We start from the raw sequence: 26006 nt of genomic DNA on the forward strand, positions 1-26006 counted from the left end.
TCCATGTGGTGGTGTGTATTGGCGGCGTAAGGTATTCTGTGGTATGGATAGACCAGTTAGTTTATCCATTCACCTGCAGATAGACATTGGAATTGCCCCCACTATTTGGCTGTTACAAATAAAGCCACTGTGAACATTCTCACACATGACTTCTTGAGGGCATATGCGTTTATTCCCCTCGAGCATTGAACCAGGAGTAGAATGGCAAGGAAGGGGCTCACATTTTGGCCACAATGTTTTTGCTCACCTGTGGGGGTTACTGAGGAATACAACATGCCTGTGCACAGCGGAGCTCAGGGATCCTTTGAGGACAGAAGCCTGGCGCAGCCGTCTGGGACCAGGGGACTCTAACAGGGTTTCCCTCTCTCCAGATGAACGATGTGCTCCTGTACACCTATCCCCAGAAGGATGGGAAGTACCGGCTGAAGAACACATTGGCCGTGGCCAGCATGAAGGTAAATGTCTGGTGGAAGGTACCCCAGGGTTGGGGGACAGGGAGACCCCAAGGGAGAAGGGGACAGCATCTTGCTCCTAGGAGCACCCAGACCAGCTGGAAGAGGGAGGCCCTGTGGAAACAGTATTGGGCTACAGCAGGTTTGTGCCCAGGGAGAGGGGAGGGGGATGGAGGGCTTCCTGGAAGAGGGGACTGAACCCTTAGAGTGGGGAATATTTGGTCGGATCAGGAAGAAAGAGAGGGGGGCATCCTACGAGGAGGAAAATGCATAAGGAAGGGCCTGGGTTGGAGGAACAAGCAGGTGTTTGGTAATTTTTTAAATTGTGATAAAATACATATTATTTTTAAAGTAACCATTTTTAAATGTACAGTTCTGTGGCACTAAGCACATTTACATTGCTGTGTATCCAGCACCACCATCCATCTCAGAACTCTTTCCTCTCCCCAGACTGAAACTCTGCCCACATTAAACACCAACTCTCCATTCCCCTCTCCTTCCCAGCCCCTGGTACCCACGGTTCTACTTTCTGTCTCCATGAATTTGACTACTCTGGATACCTCGAATGAGAGGGGTCACACAGTATTGATCCTTGTTTCACTTAGCACAGTGTCCTCAAGGTTGATCCCTGTCATCTGTAGTATGGGTCAGAATTTTCCTTCCATTGTGTGGATAGACCACATAGTGTTTATTCAACCCTCTGCCGATGGACACTGGGCGGCTTCCACCTTTAGGCTGTTGTAATACTGTTGTGAATATGGCCATATGTGTGGGGCTTAGCTCCGTGTAACTTGGTCCCAAAGATGGGAACACTAGGGAGCTGTTGGGGACCTTGAGGAGCAGGAGGTTTTAGGAAGTTAATTCTGGTGCAGCAGGGGGCTGAAGTCAGAGAGGGCGACACTGAGGTGGGACAGTGGAGCCGCAGTTGGTTCTCATTGTCAAGGGCAGAGGCAGGGATGGCCAGGAGAGCTGTAAGAGGCACTGTGCAATCTCTCTTGATCCTGTAGGCTCTTTACCATGGGGAAGGGGAAGGAGGAAGCACCTTTCTCAGCATGGAGGTTTGTTCCCTTTTGGAACCAAAGGCTCTATTGAGGAGACTGTTAGAAAAAGGAATGGGAGACATGGTCACTGGGCAGGTACTTGTCCAACATGACAGTGCACCTGGGGTTGCCCAGGCTGGTCCCTGAGCGTGACGCTCTGCAGCCTTCCCAGCGGTGGGTGAGTGGCCAAGAATGATGGAGCTGGCAGCCAGGCATCTTTAACAGCACCTACCACCACAGAAAGGTATGCCCTGAGGCTAGAGAATGGCAGTAGGTGGACACGGTCCCTCTGTTCATCTGCTGCCAGGAGAAGCCGGTCTGCGCTTGCCCCTCCCTGCCCCACCCTGAAGGAGGCTGCTGTTGGTTTTCCAGGTCAGCCGCCCTGTGATGGAGAAAGTGCCCTACGCTCTAAAGATTGAGACTTCCGAGTCCTGTCTGATGCTGTCTGCGAGGTACGGGCAGGTGGAGGGAGGATGGCGCACAAGGCAGAGGTGTGAGCATGGGAAGTTTCAGAACAACAGATAAGGATGTGCCGTTTTTATTTTGGTATCCTTTTGGGTCAAAGGACTTTTTTTCTTTTCAGTGTTTCCTAACCTTTTGGGGAATTTGATAAAAACTTTTCTCCCCCCAAAAAAAGTACACACTCATAAAATTTTATATACAACTTCAGGGGTTTCTAGAGCCCATGGCTTAAATACGACAACAGCAATGTCTCATGTTTGTGGAGCTCTTTATGGATAATTGGGTCTCTGTAGCAACCCGAAAAGTTAAGGCAAGTAAAAAATGTATTGTGTGCTGCTGTTCATAAAGTGGCCTGCCTTTTTGCTTTCCTGTCTAGAAGATGAGAGAAAAGAAATAATAAGTGAGCATTCAACACTTACGTTGCCCTGTCTCTGTGGTGTCTTAGTCCATTCAGGCCACTGTAACAAAAATACCATAAACTGGGTGGCTTATAAACAACAGAAATTTCTCATAGGCTGCAGGTCAGGAAGTTCAAGGTCAAGGTACTGGCAGATTCGGTGTCTGGTGAGGTTCTGCTTCCTGGTTCAAAGACGGTGCCTTCTCACATAGACAGTGCTACCTCATATGGTGGGAGGAGCAAGGGTCTCTCTGAGACCTCTTGTATAAGGGCATTCATCTCATTCGTGAGGGCTCCACACCTATGGCCTCATAACCTCCCAAAGGCCCTGCCTCCCAACATCAGCGCTTTTGGGAAGAGGATTTCTGCATTTGAATTTGGGGGGACACAAACATTCAGACCACAGGGGGACATGGCCTTTCTATCAGAAAGGTCTGCATTTTCTCCAGGCCCTCAGGTTGCCTGGGATCCTCATCTCTGGCTTCAGACCATGACCTTAAATAGTATCCCCTTTTCCTTCTCTCAGGGCAAGGTAAGCTCAAGCTCTCGGGGGCTTGGAAACCAGGCAGGTATGGCTCCAGCTAAGGGCAGTTCTTTAGCCAGGGACGTGCATGGCAGGGGTCAGCAAGGCTTCTGGGGCTTGGGGGTCTCCTCTCAGCAAGCCCATGACCCTGGGATGGCAGCGGTGCCTATGGGGGTTTATCCTGCATAGGGGTGGTTCTGAGTGTGAAATGGGATCTAAATGCACTCATGCACATGCATTCTCATAGATGAATTTTCTCATTAAAATCATTTATTAGGTGGGGCATGGTGGCTCATACCTGTAATCCCATCACTCTGGGAGGCTGAGGCTGGAGGATTACTTGAGGCCAGGAGTTTGGGACCAGCCTAGGCAACACAGTGAGACCCTGTCTCAAAAAAAAAAAAAAAAAAAAATTAAGCATGGATTAGCTACACTTCAGTGCCAGGTCCGGGGCTGAGGACACAAACGATTTAGCCCTTGTTGTGCTCTCCAGGAGCCCACATTACAGGTAGGAGAGTTTTAAACTGCTTCAGATGCAGGGCAGTAACTGCTGTAACAATTAATAGTGGTAATGACAACAGTAGCAGGCATTGGACACCTGTCAGGCCTCAGGCACCTCCGTGATCCTCATCACCACCCTTAGAGCTGGGGTTTGCGGCTCCTTCCATGCATAGGGAGTCGAGGCTTGCAAAAGGGTCACACAGCCAGGTGAGGTGGAACTGGAGTTTGAACCCACGACTGTGTGGACCAGAGCTCTTATCTATCACAGTCTACGGCATGAGGGAGTAGAAGAGGGCTTGGAAACCCAAAGGAGGGACTGCCCCATCTGGAGGAGTGAGGAAAGGCTTCCTGGAGGAGGTGATGCCTGAGTGGGAGTCGTGGCCTCACCTCTCCTTGTGATAAAATCAAGGGCAGGAGGCTGCCAGCATATAGTTTCTGTTAGTCTGGCCGTGACATGAAGGTGGTGACGATCCACACGTGGGCCTTCAGGTGGGGCTGCCCATCTCCCAGGGCGAGGACAGTGGCCTTTAGTATGCCAGTCACCTTCCTGCTAGTCCAGACCCTTCACACTTGAAGCTCCCAGGGGACAGCAGGACCCATTCATCACCTTTTAGAGACATGGTGTCTTGCTGCCCACAGTGCTGACTCAGCCACTGCCCTGCAGCGCTGCTCCCGCCCAGGCCAGCCGGCCCTTATGCTTGCTTTCTGGGGCAGGCTGCACACTTACCTGTGGTGTAGGTGCGACATCTAGTGGACACTGAGAACTCCACCCAGCTACCTGGCACACAGCCCAGGCGTAGCTCTTGCCCCTCAAGAAGCGCTCCCTGGTGCAGAGCAGGGACTTGGAAAGTGCCTGTTGGATGACTGTTTGGGAAGCTATGTGGGGAGATGAGGAAGGTGGGAGACAGAGATGTTTACCTTTGCCAGCTCCCACCTACCCCTTGTCCTCCACAGGTACCCAGCCCTCTGTCCCCTGCCAGCCCGTTTCTCCTAAAGTATGGGACCCTCTGGGCCTTCCTAATGACTCTTGCTTTTGCACAATGTTAACAATGTGGTTCCACGTCCCACATCTCCCTTCATCTCCACAGCAGCCCTGGGAGTTAGGGGAATATTGTTGCTATTCCAGTATAGGAAGAAACAGGTCCAAGGACAGCTAATGGACTGGTGGTCTGCTAGTAAACCTAGTGTGGCAGGTGATCTGTTCTTTGGTGGTGGTTCTGGGCAGTGTGAGAGGTGTAGGCTCAAGGGAGGAGGATGGGGCATCTGAGTGAGGACCTCATCCATGCTGAGATGGAGGGTGGGAGGCAGAGCTGCCCTTGCCTTTGCTCACTCCAGCCCATGCCCACAGCTCCTGTGCAGAGAGGGACGAGTGGTATGGCTGTCTGAGCAGAGCCCTCCCTGAGGACTACAAGGCCCAGGCTCTGGCTGCATTCCACCATAGCGTGGAGGTGAGTGGGTGGGCAAGGCCCATGGGCCACTAGCCTCAGAGACCTGGGGTTCCCTTGGCGGGCACTGCTGTCACCACTCACACCCAGATGGAGGTGTAGCTCCTGTCCTTGGAGCACTGGCTCCCCCCACCCCCCTGCCATGCTCCTACCCTAGTCAGGGGCGGCCTCCGTGCAACTTAGGAGCCCGGCACCCCCAATCCCGTTCTCACAGTCTGGCTGTTTCCCAACCAAGGGTGAGCATCCTGGAGGGTGCAGGAGAGGCCTTCAGCATCAGACCCACTCACCCACACATGCACACACCCTGTACAGAGAAGCAGGGCACGGCTCACTGGGCTATGCATCTGGCTGGTCTCCTGGCCACGTTCCACATTACTCAGCCAATTATGTTGCTGCAGATACGAGAGAGGCTGGGGGTTAGCCTTGGGGAGAGGCCCCCGACCCTGGTGCCTGTCACACACGTCATGATGTGCATGAACTGCGGCTGCGACTTCTCCCTCACCCTGCGACGTCATCACTGTCATGCCTGTGGCAAGGTGAGTTGCTCCATCTGGGGTGAGTGTGTGCATGGGGGTGGGGTGGGGGAAGGGCATGTCCCTGCCCAGCCGGGGGCTCAGGGATATCCAGCAGCTACTGCAAGCCCCAGAGTGAGGTGTGTTCACACCAACCCGAGAGGTACAGATTGCTAATTCCCATTTCATAGGTCGTCAGACCAGAGCTCCAAGTCCCAGGCCCCTTCCACACCACCATGTGTTCAACAGAAAACCATAGCATACATGGCTATTGTGCTTGGAGAAAAAAGTATCGTGTAGTGGTTAAGGGCATAGGTTCATCAGAAAAGCAGATAGGCGCTGGCTCAGAAACAAGATGAAGCCTTGCTGGAAAAGTAGAGGCCACACACAGCTCCATGATCAGAACCTGGGGCTCCCTAAGGGCAGTTGTGGGTGGATTAGCAGAGGGAGTGGAGGGGAGGGATGCAGGTCTCCTTTGCACGCACTGAGAGGGGTGAGAATCTTCCCACCTGGGCCTGCAGATCGTGTGCCGGAACTGTTCACGGAACAAGTACCCGCTGAAGTACCTGAAGGACAGGATGGCCAAGGTCTGCGATGGCTGCTTCGGGGAGCTGAAGAAGCGGGGCAGGACTGTCCCAGGCCTGATGAGAGGTAACCTGGGGACCACTTGCCTTCTTCCAAGTGGCCTGGTGGCTTCTCCCCAGGCTCCAGTGGCTTCTCTGTGGTCCATGGTTCATGCTGGAAACCGCTTTCCCTGGAGGGAGTTGTTCACTCCATGGAGGGAGGAAATAGAGGTTCGAGCTCACACCAGGGCACCATTTCCCAAGATGTGCAAAACTGATCGGTGTCCCCAGAAGAAGAGCTCTGTAGCTAAGCTTACGAGTCAGTGTGTCTGTAAGGGGACAGAGGCAGGGAACTCCTGTGTCCTTTACCACAGAGGCCCTCTCAAGTGTCCTATGGGCCTGTGTCCTGTGGCACCTTTCTGGGACTAAGGACTATATGAGCCTGGTAGCAAAGGAGCTGGGGTCGGAGAGGGGCGAGGCTGTTCCACACAGGAGCCTTGGGAAGCTGAGCCGGCCCTTGAGAGACCTGGTCAGTGCTGAAGGGACAGGCCTTGCCCTAGCAGGGTGAAGTTCCCAGGAAGGAGAGCAGGTGTATCTTGGGCCTAAAACTAAAGTCTTTCCCTTGCCTCCACTCCATGGGGCTAGACTGAGGTCATCAGAGAAGACAGCCCAGTCCCTGCTACCTGGAGGCCTGGAGGTGAAGGGCTGTCCAGCGCCCTGGAAAAGCATCCCCTCCCCATCCCCCATAGCCTTTGTCTGTTCCTGCAGGAGGGAGAGTGCTTGACTTTCAGATCCCACTTAACCCCCATGGCTCACATTCCTAGAGGGATTTTACAGGAATCAGCGTTCCAAAGACAAGCCACAGGCACGCCTCTCACCTCCCTTCCCCACGGCTTCTTTCGGTTACAGAGCGGCCTGTGAGCATGAGCTTCCCACTGTCTGCACCCCGCTTCTCGGGCAGTGCCTTTTCATCCGTCTTCCAGAGCATTAACCCCTCGACCTTCAAGAAGCAGAAGAAAGTCCCTTCAGCCCTGACAGAGGTAAAGTAGGCAGGGCTACCCAAGCGGGAAGTAGGGGATTTGGAAGGTTCATGGTCCTCCTGGGTAGACGGGGTCAGACCCTGCCCTGTCCCAGCCTGACCAGTCTCTTCGGGACAGAGCATTCCTAATGGAAGCATCCCAGCTACGAGGACTGACTCGACAGGGATGGTGCTAAGAGACATCTTTCCCATCCTTCTCTCTGCCTCTCCCCTCCTTCTCTTTCTTTTCTCTCCTTTTTCTCCTGCCCCATAGCCTAGATGTAGTACTCAAGGAGACTGCACAGATCACAGGGACTCTTCAGTCTAAAGGAGCCAAATTCCTGGGTTGGTCCTTCCATGTCAGGCCTCTGAGCTGCACTGTCCCCTCATCCTAGGGGTCCCAACCCAGCTCAGGCATTGACGTCCCTGGAGGCCATGGGCTCCACAGGAAACTTCAGAATTGGCTAAACTCAATTGTATCCCGCAAATAGGACCAGATTGTATGTCTGTATTTCCAATCACAACCACAGACCAATATATGCCTGTGAATACACAAGGGGTCCACAAGTGTGATCAGCTGCTTCCAAGTTAGTCCATTAATATCAAGTAGTGGGTAGCAAGGGTTTAAAAAAGTGTTAGGGAATGGAAAATTTAAATAGGTACAGTTTTATCCATTAACTTGTTCCTTTTGCAAATTAAAAATCTTAGAAATAACACGCAGGGCGCGGTGGCTCACGCCTGTAATCCCAGCACTTGGGGAGGCCAAGGTGGGCAGATCACGAGGTCAGGAGATCGAGACCATCCTGGCTAACACGGTGAAAACCCATCTCTACTAAAAATACAAAAATTAGTCGGGCGTGGTGTCACGCGCCTATAGTCCCAGCTACTCGGGAGGCTGAGGCAGGAGAATCGCTTGAATCTCTGGGAGGCGAAGGTTGCAGTGAGCTGAGATGGCGCTGCTGCACACCAGCCTGGAGACAAAGCGAGACTGTCTCAAAAAAAAAGGAACACATACATGGTTAAACATTTTTCCCAAAAAAGTACAAAACAGCACATATGATGAAAAGTGAGTCTCTCATCCTTCCCAGCCTCCCATAGTCCCACCGCCATCAAGTTTCTTATGGATCCTTCTAGAAATTTTCATGCACATACATAATACAGATGTACATTCATATATCTTCTTTTTCTACCCAAAAGACAACATATTATACAGAATCTCTTCTGTTTTCTCCACTTAATTTGTCTTAGAGATCATTTCATAATCACATATATGTATAAAGCTCACATTTTTTACATTTCATTCCTCTTTTACTAGTAAGGAAATTGAGACTTGGAAGAAGTCAGCAAATTGCTCATCATTAACCACCTAGTAATTGGTAGAGCCTGGATGGGAAATCCCAGGTCGGTATTACTGCAGTCCTGTGTTCCTCACCACATAAAGCCTGTGGACAGAATATTACTACCCCCGCCACCACAAAGAGTAGCAATAATAATAAAAGGACTTAACGCTGCACACATCCCACTAGGCAGGAGACTATAAAACCTTTTAGGCCACAATACAAAGAAGATCCCTCCCTAAATGTGAAGAAGAGATAAGTTGAAAGTGCAAGAGTTAATTTTAGAAGGAAGAACCTTTCCCCTAAGTACCTGAACCAAGTTTCTTGAGTCAAGGGGCTGAGGTTGGGAAAGGGAACCAAGAATCTGAAACAGCACTAGGGGGCAGCATCAGCATTCCCAAAGTCATCTGGGTCCATTCGTTAAATCCTGTTTCTCAAAGCATGAAGCACTATCTTGCTGACTTTGGTATTGGGTGGATCCTGAGACCTTATCCAATGTCAAAGCAGTATAAGTAGTCAGCCAAATGGTTTGCAGTGTCATTTTGAATTGTGCTGTTTGAACTGTGCCCGACCACTGGGGTGGCCTGACCGCTCTGCTTCCCTCCTGCCAGGTGGCTGCCTCTGGAGAGGGCTCTGCCATCAGCGGCTATCTCAGCCGGTGTAAGAGGGGCAAGCGGCACTGGAAGAAGCTCTGGTTTGTCATCAAAGGCAAAGTTCTCTACACCTACATGGCCAGTGAGGTAGTAGTGATCTGCACTCTTTCCCCTCTCCTGTGAAATGACGCCCTGGGGCCTGCACACCTGCAAGGCTGTGTGAGTCCTGGCTGCTGAGCCAGTTCTCATGGCAGTCAAGTCTTTAGTGAGCAATGCCATGTGCTCAATGTTGCTGTGGCTACACAACCACTCACCACTTCAAAATCTAAGGAATTTGCAGTTTCTTTGTAGAGATAAGAAGGTATGGACATGCCAACCTGTGCCGCAAAGTGTTTAAATGTCACAGGCCCAGCATCTAGGACAAAGACGGGACAAGCCAGCCATGCCACAAAAGAAAATGCCTTCCTACTGTCTACTTAGATTGCTTGGGGCAAAATTCAGCAGTGTGGAGGAAGCTACTCCCTTTTTGTCCATCCATTTCTTTTATAGGGTAACTCTGGTAACTCTTCTAAAGAAAACTGAAATCTGTATTTTATAGAATATCTTACTTTAGGCGAGAGAACCTTGGAAATCAAGTTTACTTCCAGAGTAGACAGATGTGTGGCTGTGGTTGTGTAGCAGGGTGCTATCTGGCCCCGACCCAGGCTGAACCTGTTGGATAATGTGAAACATTTCTATCTCCACGCTCCACCAGCTGGTGGCTTCTAGGTGGTCAGGCATAGTTTCAGCTTTGAAAATGGGAGTTAAATGTATTCTGATGAGCTGCAGAGGGTGGCTGCTTTGCCCCACTGGGATGTGCATGTCAGATAGGGCTGGCCCTTCTCCCCCGGCCACAGATGCTAGCAAATGTGCAAAAGGCACTTCCTTCTTTGTGGCATGAAGCTTCCCTCTGGAAGGACCTGCAACTGTGAAGGTTGCAGTGTGCCCGTCCCCAGGGATCACAGAGGATGACTTTCTAGAAGAAATTGCTTTGGAGCCATACTTAAACACTTAGCAAGGCCCCACATCTGTTTACTCTAAGCAAAGCAGGCAGACAGGGGATCTGCCATAGGCCTGAGTGGCTTGGGCACCCTGTGAGCCACACCCCACCCTGAGGGGCCTTTGCCTATGTCCACAGGTGGGGCCTTCCACACTGTGGGGATTTTTATCTTTCCAAAACAAACGAAACAGTTGTCATGTAAGTGACAGCATAAGCTTATTTTAAAAGGTGGATTTAGGGGCCTGGCACGGTGGTTCAAGCCTGTAATCCCAGGACTTTGGGAGGCTGAGGATCTCTTGAGGCCAAGAGTTTGAGACCAGCCGGAGCAACATAGTAAAACCCTATCTCGACGAAAATTAAAATGAATGAATTATGGATTTAAGTATGACTCCAAAGCAGTTTCTTCTAGAAAGAGGAATTTACATAATTTTTCAATAAACCTGTTCCAGCAATGGGACATAGCTTTCAAATCCCATCAAAGAAAAAAAGGTTCTGATGAAGTGGATAGCTGGCTTGCACTGTCTACACCACCATGCACCGCTGTCATGCACCCTGAGGTGGCCCAAAGCTGATCCAACTTGCTGTTTAGTAACTGTCCTGGGAGAAAGCGACTATCAAAAATACATTGGAATCTTTATTTTTTCCAGCATTTTCTGTTGTTTCAAGACAGGGTCTTGCTCTGTTGCCCAAGGCTGGAGTGCAGTGGTGTGATCACTGTTCACTGCAGCTTTTAACTCCTGGGCTCAAGCCATCCTCCCAACTCAGCCTCCCAAGAAGCTGGGACCACAAGTGTGTGACACCATGCCCAGCTATGTTTTTAATTTGGATTTGAATTTTTTTTTTTTTTTTTTTGAGATGGAGACTTGCTCTGTTGCCAGGCTGGAATGCAGTGGCACAGTCTCGGCTCACTGCAGCCTCTGCCTCCCAGGTTCAAGTGATTCTCCTGCCTCAACCTCCCCAGTAGCTGGGACTACAGGCACCTACCACCATGCCTGGCTAATTTTTGTATTTTTAGTAGAGATGGGGTTTCACCGTGTTGGCCAGGATGGTCTCGATTTCTTGACCTCATGATCCACCCACCATGGCTTCCAAAGTGCTGGGATTACAGGCGTGAGCCACCACGCCCAGCCAATTTTTTTATTTTTTGTAGAGGCAATCTCACTATATTGCCCAGGCTGTTCTCGAACTATTGGCCTCAACTGATCCTCCCATGTTGGCCTCCCAAAGTGTTGAGATTACAGGTGTGAGCCACTGTGCCCAGCCTATTTTTTCCAACATTTTATTATTTCTTTATTATATTTATTGTTTATAAAAATTTTCAAACATAAAGGAATGTTGAAAAAATTTTACAGTGAACTGGCAGGGCATGGTGGCTCATGCCTGTAATCCCAGCACTTTGAGAGGCTGAGGCAGGAGGATGACTTGAGGTCAGGAGCTTGAAACCAGCCTGGCCTACATGGCGAAATCTCATCTCTACTAAAAATACAAAAATTAGCCGGGCATGGTGGTGGCACACACCTGTAGTCTCAACTACTCAGGAGGCTGAGGCAGGAGAGTCGTTTTGAACCCAGGAGGTGGAGGTTGCAGTGAGCCAAGATCACACCACTGCACTCCAGCCTGGGCGACAGAGCGAGACTGTCTTTAAAAAAAAAAAAAAAAAAAAAGGCCGGGCGCGGTGGCTCACGCCTGTAATCCCAGCACTTTGGGAGGCCGAGGCGGGTGGATCACAAGGTCAGGGGATCGAGACCATCCTGGCTAACACGGTGAAACCCCGTCTCTACTAAAAAATACAAAAAACTAGCCGGGCGTGGTGGCGGGCGCCTGTAGTCCCAGCTACTGGGAGGCTGAGGCAGGAGAATGGCGTAAACCCGGGAGGCGGAGCTTGCAGTGAGCCGAGATCGCGCCACTGCACTCCAGCCTGGGCGACAGAGCGAGACTCCGTCTCAAAAAAAAAAAAATTGTACAGTGAACTATCGTATGACCATTAACTGGATTGTACAATTAACATTTTCTACTTTTCTTTTATCAAGTACCTCTCTATTCATCCTTCTATACCTTTTACTTTTTGATGTTTTTCAAAATATACTTTCCCCTAAGAATTCAATGTTTTTGTACTTTTTTTTTTTTTCCTTTTGAGGTCTAATTTATATATAGTGAAGTACACAAATCTCAAATATACTATTTGGTGAGTTTTGATTAATGCACACACCTACAAATTGCCACTATTATCCCGTCCCCAGAAGCAACACCCTGTTCCAATTTTTTTTCTGCCATAGATTAGTTTTGCCTCTTGATCCTCAAACAGATGGAATCATGTGTGACTTCTATTCACCATGATGTTTTTGAGATTCATTTATGTTGTTGCATATAGCAGTAGTTGACTTCTTTTTATGGCTGAGTAGTCTTCCATTTTGTGACTATACCAGTTTTGTTTAGCTATTCACCAGTCAAAGAACATTTGGATTGCTTCTAGGCTTTGGTGATTATGAATAAAGCCACTTTAAACATTTTCATACCGGTATTTGCAGGAACATAAATTTTTATTTCACTTGGATCATTACCTAGGATTGGAATTGATGGATCATAAGGCAGGCATATATTTGGTTTATAAGGAATTGCAAGACCTTTTTCCAAAGTAGTGTGCCATTTTATGCTCCCCCAACAAAGTGTGTGAATTTGAGTTCTGGTTGCTCCACATCATTGCTAACACTTGGTATTGTCAGGCTTTAAAATTTTAGCCATTCCGGTGGGGAGTGTTGAGGTAAGTCAATGTGGTTTTAATTTAGATTTCCCTAGTAACTAATGATATTAAGCACACGATTGCTTTCATGTGCTTATTGGCCACTCATTTCCATTTGAGAAGTGTCTATTCAGATCTCTTGTTCATTTTTTTTAAGTAGGTTGTGCCTGTTATTGAGTTATAGGAGTTCTTTCTGTATCCTGTATACCAGGCTTTTGTCAGAGAAATGTTTTACAAATATTCTCTCCCTGTCAGTGACTTGCTTGTTCATTTTCTAATGAATGAATGAATGAATGAATCTTTTGATGAACAGCAGTTTATAACTTTGAGGAAGTCTATTTGTCAGTGTTTCCTTTTATGACCGTTGCTTTCTGTGTGCTAAGGCATTTTTGTCTATTGCAAGCTACAAAGTTATTTTCCTCTATTATTTTCTGAAAGCATTAATGTTTTAGCTTTTACTTCTAGGTCTATCTCAAATTAACTTTTGTGTATGGTATGACATGGGAGTTGAGGGTCCTTTTTTTCATTATGGATATCCAGTTGTTCCAGCACCATTTGTTGAAAAGACTTGCCTCTCCCTATTGGATTGCTTCAGTGTCTTTGTTAAATCTCAAATGATTGAATAAATAGAGGTCCATTTCTGGACATTCCATTGTGTTCCATTCATATATTTACCAATCGTTATGCCAGTACCAAACTGTCTCAAATACTATAACTTGAAGTCAGGTTCTTTTTTAAGGCTGTTTCGAGGCTGGAAAGGTGCCTACACCTGTACTCCCAGTACTTGGGGGAGACCATGGCAGGCAGATCATTTGAGGCCAAGAGTTCAAGACCAGCCTGGCCAACACAATGAAACCCCGTCTCTACTAAAAATAGAAAAAATTAGGGAGGTGTGATGGTGCATACCTGTAATCTCAGCTACTTGTGAAGCTGAGGTGTGAGAATCGCTTGAACACAGCAAGCAGAGGTTGCAGTGAGCTGAGATCACATCACTGCACTCCAGACTTTTTTTTCCCAGGCTCTGTCTCAAAGACAAAACAAACAAACAAAATGTTTTGGGCATTCTAGGTCTTTTGCGTTTTCATATAAACTTATCAATTTCTATGATAGTGATTATGGAATCTATAGACCAATTTGGGGAGAGCTGGCATTGTAATATTGAATCTTTCAGTCCATGAACATGGTACATAAATTTTCATTTATTTAAGCCTTGAATTATCTTTTAATGTTTTGTAGTTTTTAGTGTAGACATCTTTAAATATTTTCTTTTCTTTTGATGCCATTTTGAAAGGAGTTTATTTTCTAGTTGTTTGCTGCTACTATATACACATAAAAACTGATTGTCTTGTGACCTTTCTAAATTGATTTTTAGTTCTAGTAGTTTTGTGGTTTTTGTTTTTGTTTTTGTTTTTGAGACGGAGTCTCGCTTTGTCGCCCAGGCTGGAGTGCAGCGGCCGGATCTCAGCTCACTGCAAGCTCCGCCTCCCAGGTTCGGGCCATTCTCCTGTCTCAGCCTCCTGAGTAGCTGGGACTACAGGCGCCAGCCACCTTGCCCGGCTAGTTTTTTGTATTTTTTAGTAGAGACGGGGTTTCACCGTGTTAGCCAGTATGGTCTCGATCTCCTGACCTCGTGATCCGCCCGTCTCGGCCTCCCAAAGTGCTGGGATTACAGGCTTGAGCCACCGCGCCCAGCCAGTTTTGTGTTTTTTTGCAAGCACAAATAGTTCTACTTCTTTTCTCACCTATATGTCTGTCTTTTTCTTTCCTTAATATAATAGTTAGGGCCTCCAGTACAATGTTGAATTGAATTGATGAGAGTGAACACCACTCTTGCCTTGTTTCCAATTTTAAGGGAAAAGCATTTGGTGTTTCACTATTAAGTATGATGTTAGCTGTAGGTATTGTATAGATGCCCTTTGTTAGTTAATGAAGTTTCCTTCTACTCTAGTTTGCTAAGAGGTTTGTGCTTTTTTGTTCTTGTTTTTACCATGAATGGATATTGAATTTTGTCACAGACTTTTTCTGATCTAGCAATCTTTGAGGATTTCCTTTATTTTAAAAAAATATTTTTTTTCTTAGTTTTCTGGGGTTGTAGGGATGAGGTCTTGCTATGTTGTCCAGGCTGGACTCAAATTCTTGGCCTCAAGCAGTCCTCCTGCCTTGGACTCGAGTGTAGCTGGGCCTACAGGTACATGCCACTGTGCCCAGCTTGATTCTCTTCTATACACAAACTGTAGTCCCCTTCTTCTTCCTCCCACCACCATTCTAATATGCTTAATTATATCTCTTTATGTGTTTTTACAAAGTCCGTATTGTTTATGAACATGTGTGTTTTTACATAAGTGTGTATAAAAATGTCTTTACCTATATATAAAAATCTTATTCCACTGAGCACTATATGTGTAAGAGCCATCTGTGTTCTTTGGGTACATCTCATCAAATTGTTAGCAACTTTATAGCACAATGTAAGTGCTCCATATCGAAATACTGTAAATGAGGTTTTGGAGGACTGAGTACAGAATATGTGATCAGAAGTAACTTCAAAACTGAGTCACTGACTGATAAATCCATGGAAAAAATGTGGGGTTAGAAGGTGGTCATGAGTGCAAATTCTGGATCTGCTCCTTAATGGCTGTGTGATCTTGGGCAGTTAACCTTTTTTGAGCCTTGGTTTCGTCTTAGAATGGGAGTGACACATTCTATGATTGTTGTGAAGATTAAAGATAATGAAATGTAACTGCCTGGTCCCTGATAAACTGTCACAATATGTTGAGTTTCTTTTTTTTTTTTTTTTTTTTTTTTTTGGAGACAGTCTCACTCTGCCCCCCAGGCTGGGGTGCAATGGTGCGATCTCGGCTCACTGCAACCTCTGCCTCCCGGGTTCAAGCCATTCTTCTGCCTCAGCCTCCCAAGTAGCTGGGATTACAGGCACCTGTCACCACACCCAGCTAATTTTTGTATTTTTAAGTAGAGATGGGATTTCACCGTGTTGGCCAGGCTGGTCTCGAACTCCGACCTCAGGTGATCCACCCGCCTCGGCCTCCCAAAGTGCTGGGATTACAGGCATGAGCCACCATGCCCAGCCAGTGTTGAGTTTCTTTCCTTCCTCAGGGCTGGCCCTGGAGGGAAGTGAGGGTCAACTGTTGGTGTTAACCCCCAGGTGCCAAAGCACATCCCACACAGAGGCACTCTTCACGCATCTCAGATTGGAGATAACAGTAAATGACTATGCAGAGTGCGGTGTTTAATGTCAGTTTTTCCTTCTGTCCTCTGCAGGACAAAGTGGCCATGGAGAGTATGCCTCTGCTAGGTTTCACCATTGCTCCAGAAAAGGAAGAGGGCAGCAGCAGTGAAGTAGGACCTATTTTTCACCTTTACCACAAGAAAACCCTATTTTATAGCTTCAAAGCAGAAGATACCAATTCAGCTCAGAGGTACCAAAATAACTAATTAGTCTTATACCTTTTTGTTCTCTCAGAAGGAAACAAGTCGTTTCTTGGGGCTTTGGCTTCTGTTCTGCTCCATTCATCCTATCCCATTAGGTCCCTTTGGGCCATAGCAGAACTGCAGAACTACCTGTTCTTTGTCACAATCATGTTTAGACTGTCATGATTCATTCATGAATCAAGCATGCATTGATTCAGTAAACTTCTGCACTGTGTTCCAGGCCTTTTGCTAAATATGGAAAACATGTTTGAGAAACAAGTATGAATACGACATGGTCCTTGACTTCAAACTAAGAGGAATCTAGTCCAGTCATTTCTAGGTTCTGTGAGCAGAGTCATAGGCAGAGCCACAAAACCAAATGTCCTCTCTGTTCTGTTTTATAGGTGGATCGAGGTCATGGAAGATGCGAGTGTGTTATAGCAGTTATCAAGCATGTGGACTTGTAACAAATTCTTAGGTCAATATGTGAATGCTTTTAGAAGCTAAGCTGTGGCTCAACTCATCCGGACACACACCTGGATTCAGCAATGAGGCCTGACCTTTTTTGCTATAACCTCCCCACCACTCTCCTTCCCTTGCCAACATCTTCATGAGTGGAGCCCTTAAGGGATATTTATGGACCTCTCCTTTTCTGTGTTTTCCACCGCCACCCCCACCCGCCACCCGGTAATAAACTATTTCCTTACCCACAGTGAGTTAAAATTTAGTAAGATGAAGATGTGGAAACCAATAGAAAAGTACATATAGAAATGCAGGCTTTTTAGTAGAAAGAAGCTCTTACAGTTTTTACTCATGATAATCACCTTTCAAAAATGGATTGTGGTGCCTCAGGTGAAATGAGAAGCTATCAGTAACAGCTACTCTCATCGAAAGCACTTTATTATTTTATGGAGCTGCAACCTCCAATTTTGTGTTTTCTAAGTGATTTACTTAAGTCAATAACAGATAGAATCCTGTGGACTAATGTGCCACCAGTTTTCTAATGAGGGTGTACATAAAATTGATTTGTGCAGACCTGGCTGTGGCTTGCTGGTGTGCAAGCACACATCACTTTAGAGGGGCTGCGCCCCACCAGATAGGAGGGGAAGGATTTTCTCCTCCAGCTGACCTTGCGACCTGTATACTAACATAACTTATAAAAGGAGGGGTCCCGCCTCCCCAGAGCAGTCCTCAACACTATGTCAGTGCTGGAAACGCAGCCACTGGCAGATCCGGCCCCCAGAGGTCACCGCAGAGCCTCTGAAGAGTCAGGGTCTGCTTTAATTTATTGTGTGCCTTCCTGTGTTTACCTCACTCAAGCTGAAAACATTGTTTATGGGAATCTATCCTTCTTTTAGACACATGGTAATCCTTGGGCTGTATTACTGAAGGCTTTTTATTTTTTGAGAGGTGAAAAAAAGAGAAAACAAGTTAGACTCCAAAGGTGAATTCCTGGTCTTGGCAGATAGCTCTGGACATAGCGAGGGAGCACAGAAGTTGTGGCCTGAGGCTGTTCTATGGGCACTTGGGGCTAAATTGCCTCCTGAGGGTGACTGTTGCTCATTCTGCTGGACAGGTTTTTACATAAAGCAAAGAGCATGTGAGGGGTGGGATTCCTTGTTACTCTTATTGCAATAAAAATCAATTGTCTGATATCCTGTCCCCATTCTGTTGCTGCCCTGTCCCCTACAAAAAAGGGCATTTGCTGACAAACTTTTTATGAAAAGCACCATCTCCAGGACTTACTTGCATTAAATATTTTCAGGGGAAATCTTTTTTCCAGTTTGCAGTTGTTTTAAAATGTTTGCATTAAACATATAACTAATGATTCAAACTAAGTGATTAGACAGTGTTTTTGTTAATTTTTGAGGGCTTAGTTCCAACGGAATCATTTTCATCATCAGACACTGAAATGGGCTTTCTAGGGCTGTTGAGCAGAGCAGGACTTCAGTACCAGGCAGGGGTAGTTTCCCCGGTCTGCTTATGTCGCCGCCCATGGTCAGTTTCTGAGTTCCAGATAGAATTACGGGTCTGAAAGTCATCAGAAGGCCTCTTTTACTTTGTATATCCTATTTTGGATGCCCTGTAAAGAGGTAATAGGGCTTTTATTTCTCAGTGAATAGTTACCCTAATAAAAATGTCTGGGTTATAGATGAAAAACACACTGGATGGGTTTTGTAAAAGGAAACTGGCAGGGGCTCATGTGTGACTGGGCAAGGGATCACCTTTTATCTGGACCTTGTATTACGTGTCCTTCTTGTGGTTCTTTGTGTACTCATTTCAGTCTAATTTCTACTACCTTTTCTACTGGGGATGAAGCCACCCCACCTGGTCAGAGGGTGCTCCTTCCCACTGGATCCAGATGCTGGGGAAATAACCAGCCATGACACCATGGAGATGCTGCTCGAAGTCCCCCGTAATACCTGCTCTGCCTCTCTGCTCCCTGGGCACAGAGCAGCCCCTTCACTGTGCACCCCCAGCAAAGGCCGTGTTTATCAGGAAGAAGCAGCACAGACAAGCCACTCAAGTTGCTCTGAGCTTTGGTGTCTTCTATTACATGGAGATCATTCTAGCTTCTCCCACAGGTTCAGGGGAAAAGGCACAAATGGAATGTTTGTGAAAGCGGTCTGAAAAGAGCAGAGCCCATAACTTTACTTTTACTTTGTATAATAACACCATGCCCTTCCCCACTGGTTTATTAAAGTTTATTAAAGTTTGTTAAAGTGGGCCCTGCTCTTTAACAGTACAAAATGAAGACAATACACAGAAGACCTTTTTCCTTATCCATGAAAATTGGGGCCAGGTGGTGGCTCATGCCTGTAATCCCAGCACTTTGGAAGGCTGAGGCAGGAGGACTGTTTGAGCCTGGGAGTTCTAGACCAGCCTGGGCAATATAGTGAGACCCCATCTCTAAATTAAAAATCAGCCAGGCATAGTGGCTCATGCCTATAGTCCTAGCTACTTAGGAGGCTGAGACAGGAGGATTGCTTGAGCCCAGGAGGTCACGACTACAGTGAGTTATGATCATGACACTGCACTCTACCCTGGTGACCCAGTGAGATCATGTCTCAAAAAAAGAAAAGAAAAGAAAAGAAAATGGCAAGGAAGAGAAACCCTAATACAGTAAGGTTAAACTGGTCATGGAATCTAATCTTCTCTCATTTTAATTACCTCAGGAAAGCACAGACCTTTGCAGGGTTGGCCTCTGCCTGCTTCTCAGAATCAATAAAGGTTTATAATAAAACTCAAAAGTTTTACTGAAAACAAGCAGCACCTATTTCACATGAATACTGGCTTTACACTTTCCCTGCAGATTGAATGTGTTTCTTCAGTCTGGATTGGTCTTAGTAAGTAGGAAGAATTTTGTTCCTTATTACTAATACAAAGCACACCAGAAACATACACAGTAGTGTGTGTTCCTGGGTCCTAATAATTCTTTTGGCTGAGCACAGTGGCTCACGCCTGTAATCCCAACACTTTGGGAGGCCAAGGCAGGCGGATTGCTTGTGCCCAGAGGTTCAAGACCAGCTTGGGCAACATGGCGAAACTCTGTCTCTACTAAAAATACAAAAAGTAGCCAGGTGTGGTGATGTACGTCTGTAGTCCCAGCTACTTGGGAGGCTGAGGCAGGATCACTTGAGCCTAGGAGGTTGACGCCACTGCTCTCTAGCCTGAGCAACAGAGCAAGTCCCGGTCTCTAATAATAATAATTCCTTTACATATCAGAAATATGCTTTAAGTTTTTCTGAGCAGGCTGACTAGCTAATAGACTTACTCTCCCTTGTATGCAGCCTGGTTCTGGGAAAATGTGTGGCCTGATGGGCTGATGCTTGCTCTGATCTTTGGGTGTGCACCATGCAGGCCAGTGCTGAGGACCCCAGCAACCCTGCTGCAGCAACTGAAGGGTGACAGAGTCCTTTTTTCCTCTAGTCCAGCCTTTCGTTTGCTCTGTTTTCAGCAGCAGTATACATTGAACACAGAAGCAAGCCCTAGATGGGGACTGAGGCCACCTGGGCTAAGGTGGTAGGACCAGGCTTGGAACCTGAGTTTCTTTCTGATGCAGGACAGTCAACGACATGCTGGAATATTCTTCTGTTGATTCAGCCTGTGTTTCTTGGTTTTTCTTTTTTTCTTTTCTTCTTTCTTTCTTTTTTTTTTTTTTTTGAGATGGGGTCTCACTCTGTCACCCAGGCTGGAGTGCAGTGATGCAGTCATGGCTCACTGTAGCCTCGACCTCCCTCAAGCGATCCTCCCGCCTCAGCCTTCCAAAGTAGCTGTGCCCACAGGCATGTGCCACCACGCCCAGCTATTTTTTTGTAGAGATTGGGTCTCACTATGTTGTCCAGGCTGGTCTTGAACTTCTAGGCTCAAGCAATCTACCTGCCTCGTCTCCCAAAATACAGGGATTACAGGCATGAGCCACATCCCCCAGCCTGTTTTGTGGTTTCTGTGATCATGGAAGCTTCTGTGCCTCCACACATTAATGGTCAGTGGAGAGGACAGATATATGTACACTAAGAAGTATCTTTTCAGCAGCAAGTAAATGGAAACCAATCTCAATCTGGTTTACACAATTTGGAAATCAGTTAAAAGGAAATCCAAAAGCAGGAGGATTTGGTTATTCTGACTTGCCATGCAGTGTCAGCTTGATTCCAGGTTTGGTTCCCAAGCAGTTTATTGCTGACTGCCACTGATGGTTGGGGCTACACTATAAAACTCCCTGTTCACAGCCACCAAGGAGGAGGGACAGCTTGGCTTCTTGTAGCTAGATTTTTCTTAGAAGCACCCACAGGCCCTTCCTATTCTCCAGGTTCACACTTACACCTGCCAACTCCTGAGCCTAATCTCTGTAAGAGGGACCACCATGATTGGCACTGAACAGTCAGCTGTGGGTGCAGCTGCTGGGGATTCACCAGTGTCCACTCTCTGCACCAAATCTTCCGGAAAGACTATAGTTTGGATTAACAGCATGCAAGGGCTATGCTTTTTCCTGTATTTTGGGTATGATCTGTAACAATATTTACAGGGCAATTATTTAGGCATCTATTATATATGTTTGCTAAGTATTAAGGTAAGTGGCACAGGGAAAACTGATTTGATAATCATTGATCTTTTAGGCTCCTAATCAAACACAATTGTTAAATCAGTAGCAAAACAGTACTGACCTCTCAGGCTCATAGCAGACCTTTGTATGATTATTAGCAACAAAGAAATGTTTAGCACTTTTTTTTTTTTTTGAGACGGAGTCTCGCTCTGTCACCCAGGCTGGAGTGCAGTGGCCGGATCTCAGCTCACTGCAAGCTCCGCCTCCCGGGTTCACGCCATTCTCCGGCCTCAGCCTCCCGAGTAGCTGGGACTACAGGCGCCCGCCACCTCGCCCGGCTAGTTTTTTTTTTGTATTTCTTAATAGAGACGGGGTTTCACCGTGTTAGCCAGGATGGTCTCGATCTCCTGACCTCGTGATCCGCCCGTCTCGGCCTCCCAAAGTGCTGGGATTACAGGCTTGAGCCACCGCGCCCAGCCTAAATGTTTAGCACTTTAACCCTGTTATTTCATTTAATTCTCCCAGGGACCTGCTGAGGTAAGTTGAGTTATTACCCCTATTTTGCACATAAGGAAATGGGATTAGAAACATGAAGTCACCGGTCCAGGGTCACACACAAAATTGGCAAAGTCCACCTTTGTAACTGCTTCACTATAATGTCTCTTTCGAACGTGTATAAGCTGATACTGGGAGCAATTCTCTGACACCTGCAATGTGAATTATTTCCTAAATTTGACAGAAATCTCTGGCTGCAGAGGATCAATCAGTAGGACCTTTTCCTCCGAAGTCAGAATAAATAGGACACTAAGACAAACTCAATTTTGCATTTCATTATCCAAGCAAAAATCATTAAATCTGTATCATATATGACAAGTCTGAAGGTTATGGTTAACATGTGTTCTATGTGAATTGCCAAGTCTTGTATTGGGAAGGCAGCCATCATACCCTTGCTGCACCAGTTCCAAGAAAAAGAGTGCGTGCATGTTCACAGAACACCTCTGTGTCCTGGGGGATGCACCTCCAGGGGAGGGGGACTATTTTCAGAAACATAAGGCAATGCAAGCAGTGCACACTCCAGAGCCTGTGGGTCATGTGAAGTCAGAGCAGTGTGTCTGGGGTGAGAGATCACAAATTTGCAACATACAGAATGAGGCCACTCTACCAAAGCTGTCCCATCCTTGGTAGTGCCCCACTCTACCAAGACTGCTCCTCCCTGCCACAGGAGAAGCCTTGAGGAAGTCCCCTCTGGCTCTCTGGCTGCTCCTCTACGAGAGCCAGAGGGGACTTCCTCAAGGCTCCTCCTGTGGCCCACACCTCACCTCCTGGGGTTACCTGTGGGTAGGTAGTCTGGGGTGGGGCCCAGGCATCTTCAGTTTCTACAAGCACCTCAGGAGATTCTGTGCACAGGCAGGATGGAGGGAGGTAGGAGGAAGGATGGAGGAGGTGGTAGCTCAGCCACCGTGAATAACAAATAAAAACTTAGTTCAGATATTGGCAGTGATCTCAGTTTGTCACCAGACTGAGTCTGTGGTAGAAGTGGCAGTTTACAGGTGTTATCTGCAGTGAATATTCAGATCCTTAGCTGAAGAAAGTGAGACCCAAGAGTATCTGAAAATGTTATAAGGCATGAGAACTGGCACTGGTACCATCAGACAAGATTACAAGAAGCCTTTTAGACTATGACACTATGCCAAACGTTACAGGAGAAATACACGCCCACAGTAATATTTGAGGAGGAAAACCAGTCTGAGGTAGACAGAGGACTACCACCAACGTGGCACCCAGCTGGTTAAACATCCCCTTCCACAAAACTACTCTGGAGAAGCTTGATGACCCTATGACCACCCTCATAATATCTCAGTGATCACATGAGAGATTCTGCAGAACAAATTCTCTACATGGACTTGGGATCTTCCTTGTACAGATCATTTGAAGCTGTCATACTGGAAGGGACATTCTGTGTTGACAGCAGAATGACGACATGCCTCATTCTCTAATTTTGATTGTCTTTCATGCTGCTGTTGTGACAGAGCCAGTGTAGAGAGGCAGCACTTCTACAAGAGCAAAAGAGAGGCTTGCACAAAATAAAATCTGTATGAAGAAAGCTGAAAACAAGTTTTTTGGGTTTTTTTTCTCCGCTTGGAGCGATGTTTTTCAAACTCTGGAAATGGGTTGCAAAATTGATGGAAATGTAATATGTTTCCAGTTTTATTTTTTGGCTGGCTTCAAAACTGTAACAAGGTTTTGGAAAAAGATATAAAAAGCATGGTAAAGTTTACACAAATTCTTCTGATTCGGAAATGGATACTGTAGCAATTAAAAGAAAACCCCATTTATCTGTATTTATAAATTATACATTATAAAAATCCTTCAAGAACTGAGATTTTTTTTTTTTTTTTTTTTTTTTTTTTTAAGACGGAATCTTGCTCTGTCACCCAGGCTGGAGTGCAGTGGCGCAGTCTCGGCTCACTGCAAGCTCTGCCTCCCGGGTTAGCGCCATTCTCCTGCCTCAGCCTCCCGTGTTGCTGGGACTACAGGCACCCGCCACCACACCCGGCTAGTTTTTTGTATTTTTAGTAGAGACGCGGTTTCACCGTGTTAGCCAGGATGGTCTCGATCTCCTGACCTCGTGATCCGCCCGTCTCGGCCTCCCAAAGTGCTGGGATTACAGGCGTGAGCCACCGTGCTCGGCCCAGAACTGAGAGTTCTTTCAGATTCTATTGTAGAACTTTAAAACGTTTCATGCCAGGTGGCCCTAAAGCATGTTTTCAACAGTGATGACTACCCTTGTTTATATATAAAGATTACCCACTCAAGTGTAAACTGCCCTAAATGACCTCGTTCTCATCAATATTCAAATCTCATCTTTGGAATATTCATCAACAGCTGTATCCAAAAATCTATCTCGTGATAAAGTGTAGTCAATAAGCCCTATGCTCCTTAGAACTAAGTAACAGATATAAGTGGGAGACCAGGATGTTCAATAATTGTCATCTCCAGTAAGTCTGTGGCCCTTCAAATCCAGTGGCCTGTACTTACCAGCCCTTAACAATGCCACACTAGAATTCATGAATGTGTATTGGAGCTATCCTGTTGTGAGCAGCATACATAAAAAAATAAATGACTTCTTGAAGGCTACAGTAATTAGCTATGCCCTAAAGCATAAGACTTGATTATTCCAACATATATAGTTATGAAAGTTATTATAGGCGTAAAATTAGCTCTTTTTAAAATGCAGCTATAGTACTACTCAATGTGACCCTGAATCTTATTTTGTGCCACATGTCAGTGTTCACACTGACAGCAAGTATTAATCCCAGACGTATAACGGAGATGTTCCGATGACTCCAGCGATGTGACTATGAGAGATGCCAAGAGAGAACAACTTGACTCCCTTAGAACTGAAAGATTTTCATTTTTTTTTTTACTTTTTGGTTTAAGAATTTATTTTTTTATTATACTTTAAGTTCTAGGATACATGTGCACAATGTGCAGGTTTGTTACACATGTATACATGTGCCATGTTGGTGTGCTGCACCCATTAACTCCTCTTTTACATTAGGTATATCTCCTAATGCTATCCCTCCCCCCTCCCCCCACCCCACAACAGGCTCCGGTGTGTGATGTTCCCCACCCTGTGTCCAAGTATTCTCATTGTTCAATTCCCACCTATGAGTGAGAACATGTGGTGTTTTGTTTTCTGTCCTTGCGACAGTTTGCTGAGAATGATGGTTTCCAGCTTCATCGCTGTCCCTACAAAGGACATGAACTCATCCTTTTTTATGGCTGCGTAGTATTCCATGGTGTATATTTGCCACATTTTCTTAATCCAGTCTATCATTGATGGACATTTGGGTTGGTTCCCTATAGTGACTACTGCCGCAATAAACATACGTGTGCATGTGTCTTTATAGCAGCATGATTTATGATCCTTTGGGTATATACCCAGTAATGGGATGGCTGGGTCAAATGGTATCTCTAGTTCTAGATCCTTGAGGAATCGCCACACCATCTTCCACAATGGTTGAACTAGTTTACAGTCCCGCCAACAATGTAAAAGTGTTCCTATTTCTCCACATCCTCTCCAGCACCTGTTGTTTCCTGACTTTTTAATGATCGCCATTCTAACTGGTGTAAGATGGTATCTCATTGTGGTTTTGATTTGCATTTGTCTGATGGCCAGTGATGATGAGCATTTTTTCGTGTGTTTGTTGGCTGCATAAATGTCTTCTTTTGAAAAGTGTCTGTTCATATCCTTTGCCCGCTTTTTGATGGGGTTGTTTTTTTCTTGTAAATTTGTTTGAGTTTTTTGTAGATTCTGGATATTAGCCCTTTGTCAGATGAGTAGATTGCAAAAATTTTCTCCCATTCTGTAGGTTGCCTGTTCACTCTGATGGTAGTTTCTTTTGCTGTGCAAAAGCTCTTTAATTAGATCCCACTTGTCAATTTTGGCTTTTTTGCCATTGCTTTTGGTGTTTTAGACATGAAGTCCTTGCCCAGAAAGATTTTCATTAAAAAAAAAAAAAGTGACCGTTGAGTCTTTAGGTCATTGAGTTTGGGTGTGATTAATTATGCAATAGATTATGCATAAATTATGCAATAGACTAGAAAACATGCATTTCTTAGATGCCTCTTCAAATCCACTAAAGCCAGCAAATGAATAAAAAGATGTAACCCAAAGGATAGAGTTCCAGAGGAGACAGTGTATAGAAAATGTCAACCCATTTTTGGAAGATACAACATGCAGACACAGAGAAAATAATCACCAAAGTGCCTCAGATGAGGATGCCAGTGAAGACACAAAAGGGCTTCTGCCCCTGGAGGCTCACAAACTGGAGGCACAGGTGTCTTGGAAGGCCAGGGTGGGACTGAAGACAGGAGGATCAGTTAGGAATCTCTGTGAGGTATCATGAC

The 26006-nt window shown here is 46.3% G+C and overlaps 1 protein-coding gene across 1 annotated transcript in view; it reads left to right on the forward strand.

Moving 5' to 3' along the window:
- FGD5 (FYVE, RhoGEF and PH domain containing 5) overlaps positions 1-17819 on the forward strand; it is a 123774-nt gene extending 105955 nt beyond the window's left edge. The window contains exons 13-21 of the mRNA XM_050781578.1: positions 372-455; positions 1865-1944; positions 4724-4823; positions 5219-5356; positions 5854-5983; positions 6805-6935; positions 8862-8990; positions 15899-16056; positions 16453-17819. Of these exons, the coding sequence (XP_050637535.1) occupies positions 372-455; positions 1865-1944; positions 4724-4823; positions 5219-5356; positions 5854-5983; positions 6805-6935; positions 8862-8990; positions 15899-16056; positions 16453-16489 (987 nt within the window). The 3' untranslated portion in view covers positions 16490-17819. The remainder of the gene's footprint in view (positions 1-371; positions 456-1864; positions 1945-4723; positions 4824-5218; positions 5357-5853; positions 5984-6804; positions 6936-8861; positions 8991-15898; positions 16057-16452) is intronic.
- The last annotated feature ends 8187 nt before the right edge of the window (positions 17820-26006 follow it).

Source organism: Macaca thibetana, chromosome 2 (assembly GCF_024542745.1).
Source record: "Macaca thibetana thibetana isolate TM-01 chromosome 2, ASM2454274v1, whole genome shotgun sequence".
Classification (NCBI taxonomy): Eukaryota; Metazoa; Chordata; class Mammalia; order Primates; family Cercopithecidae; genus Macaca; species Macaca thibetana.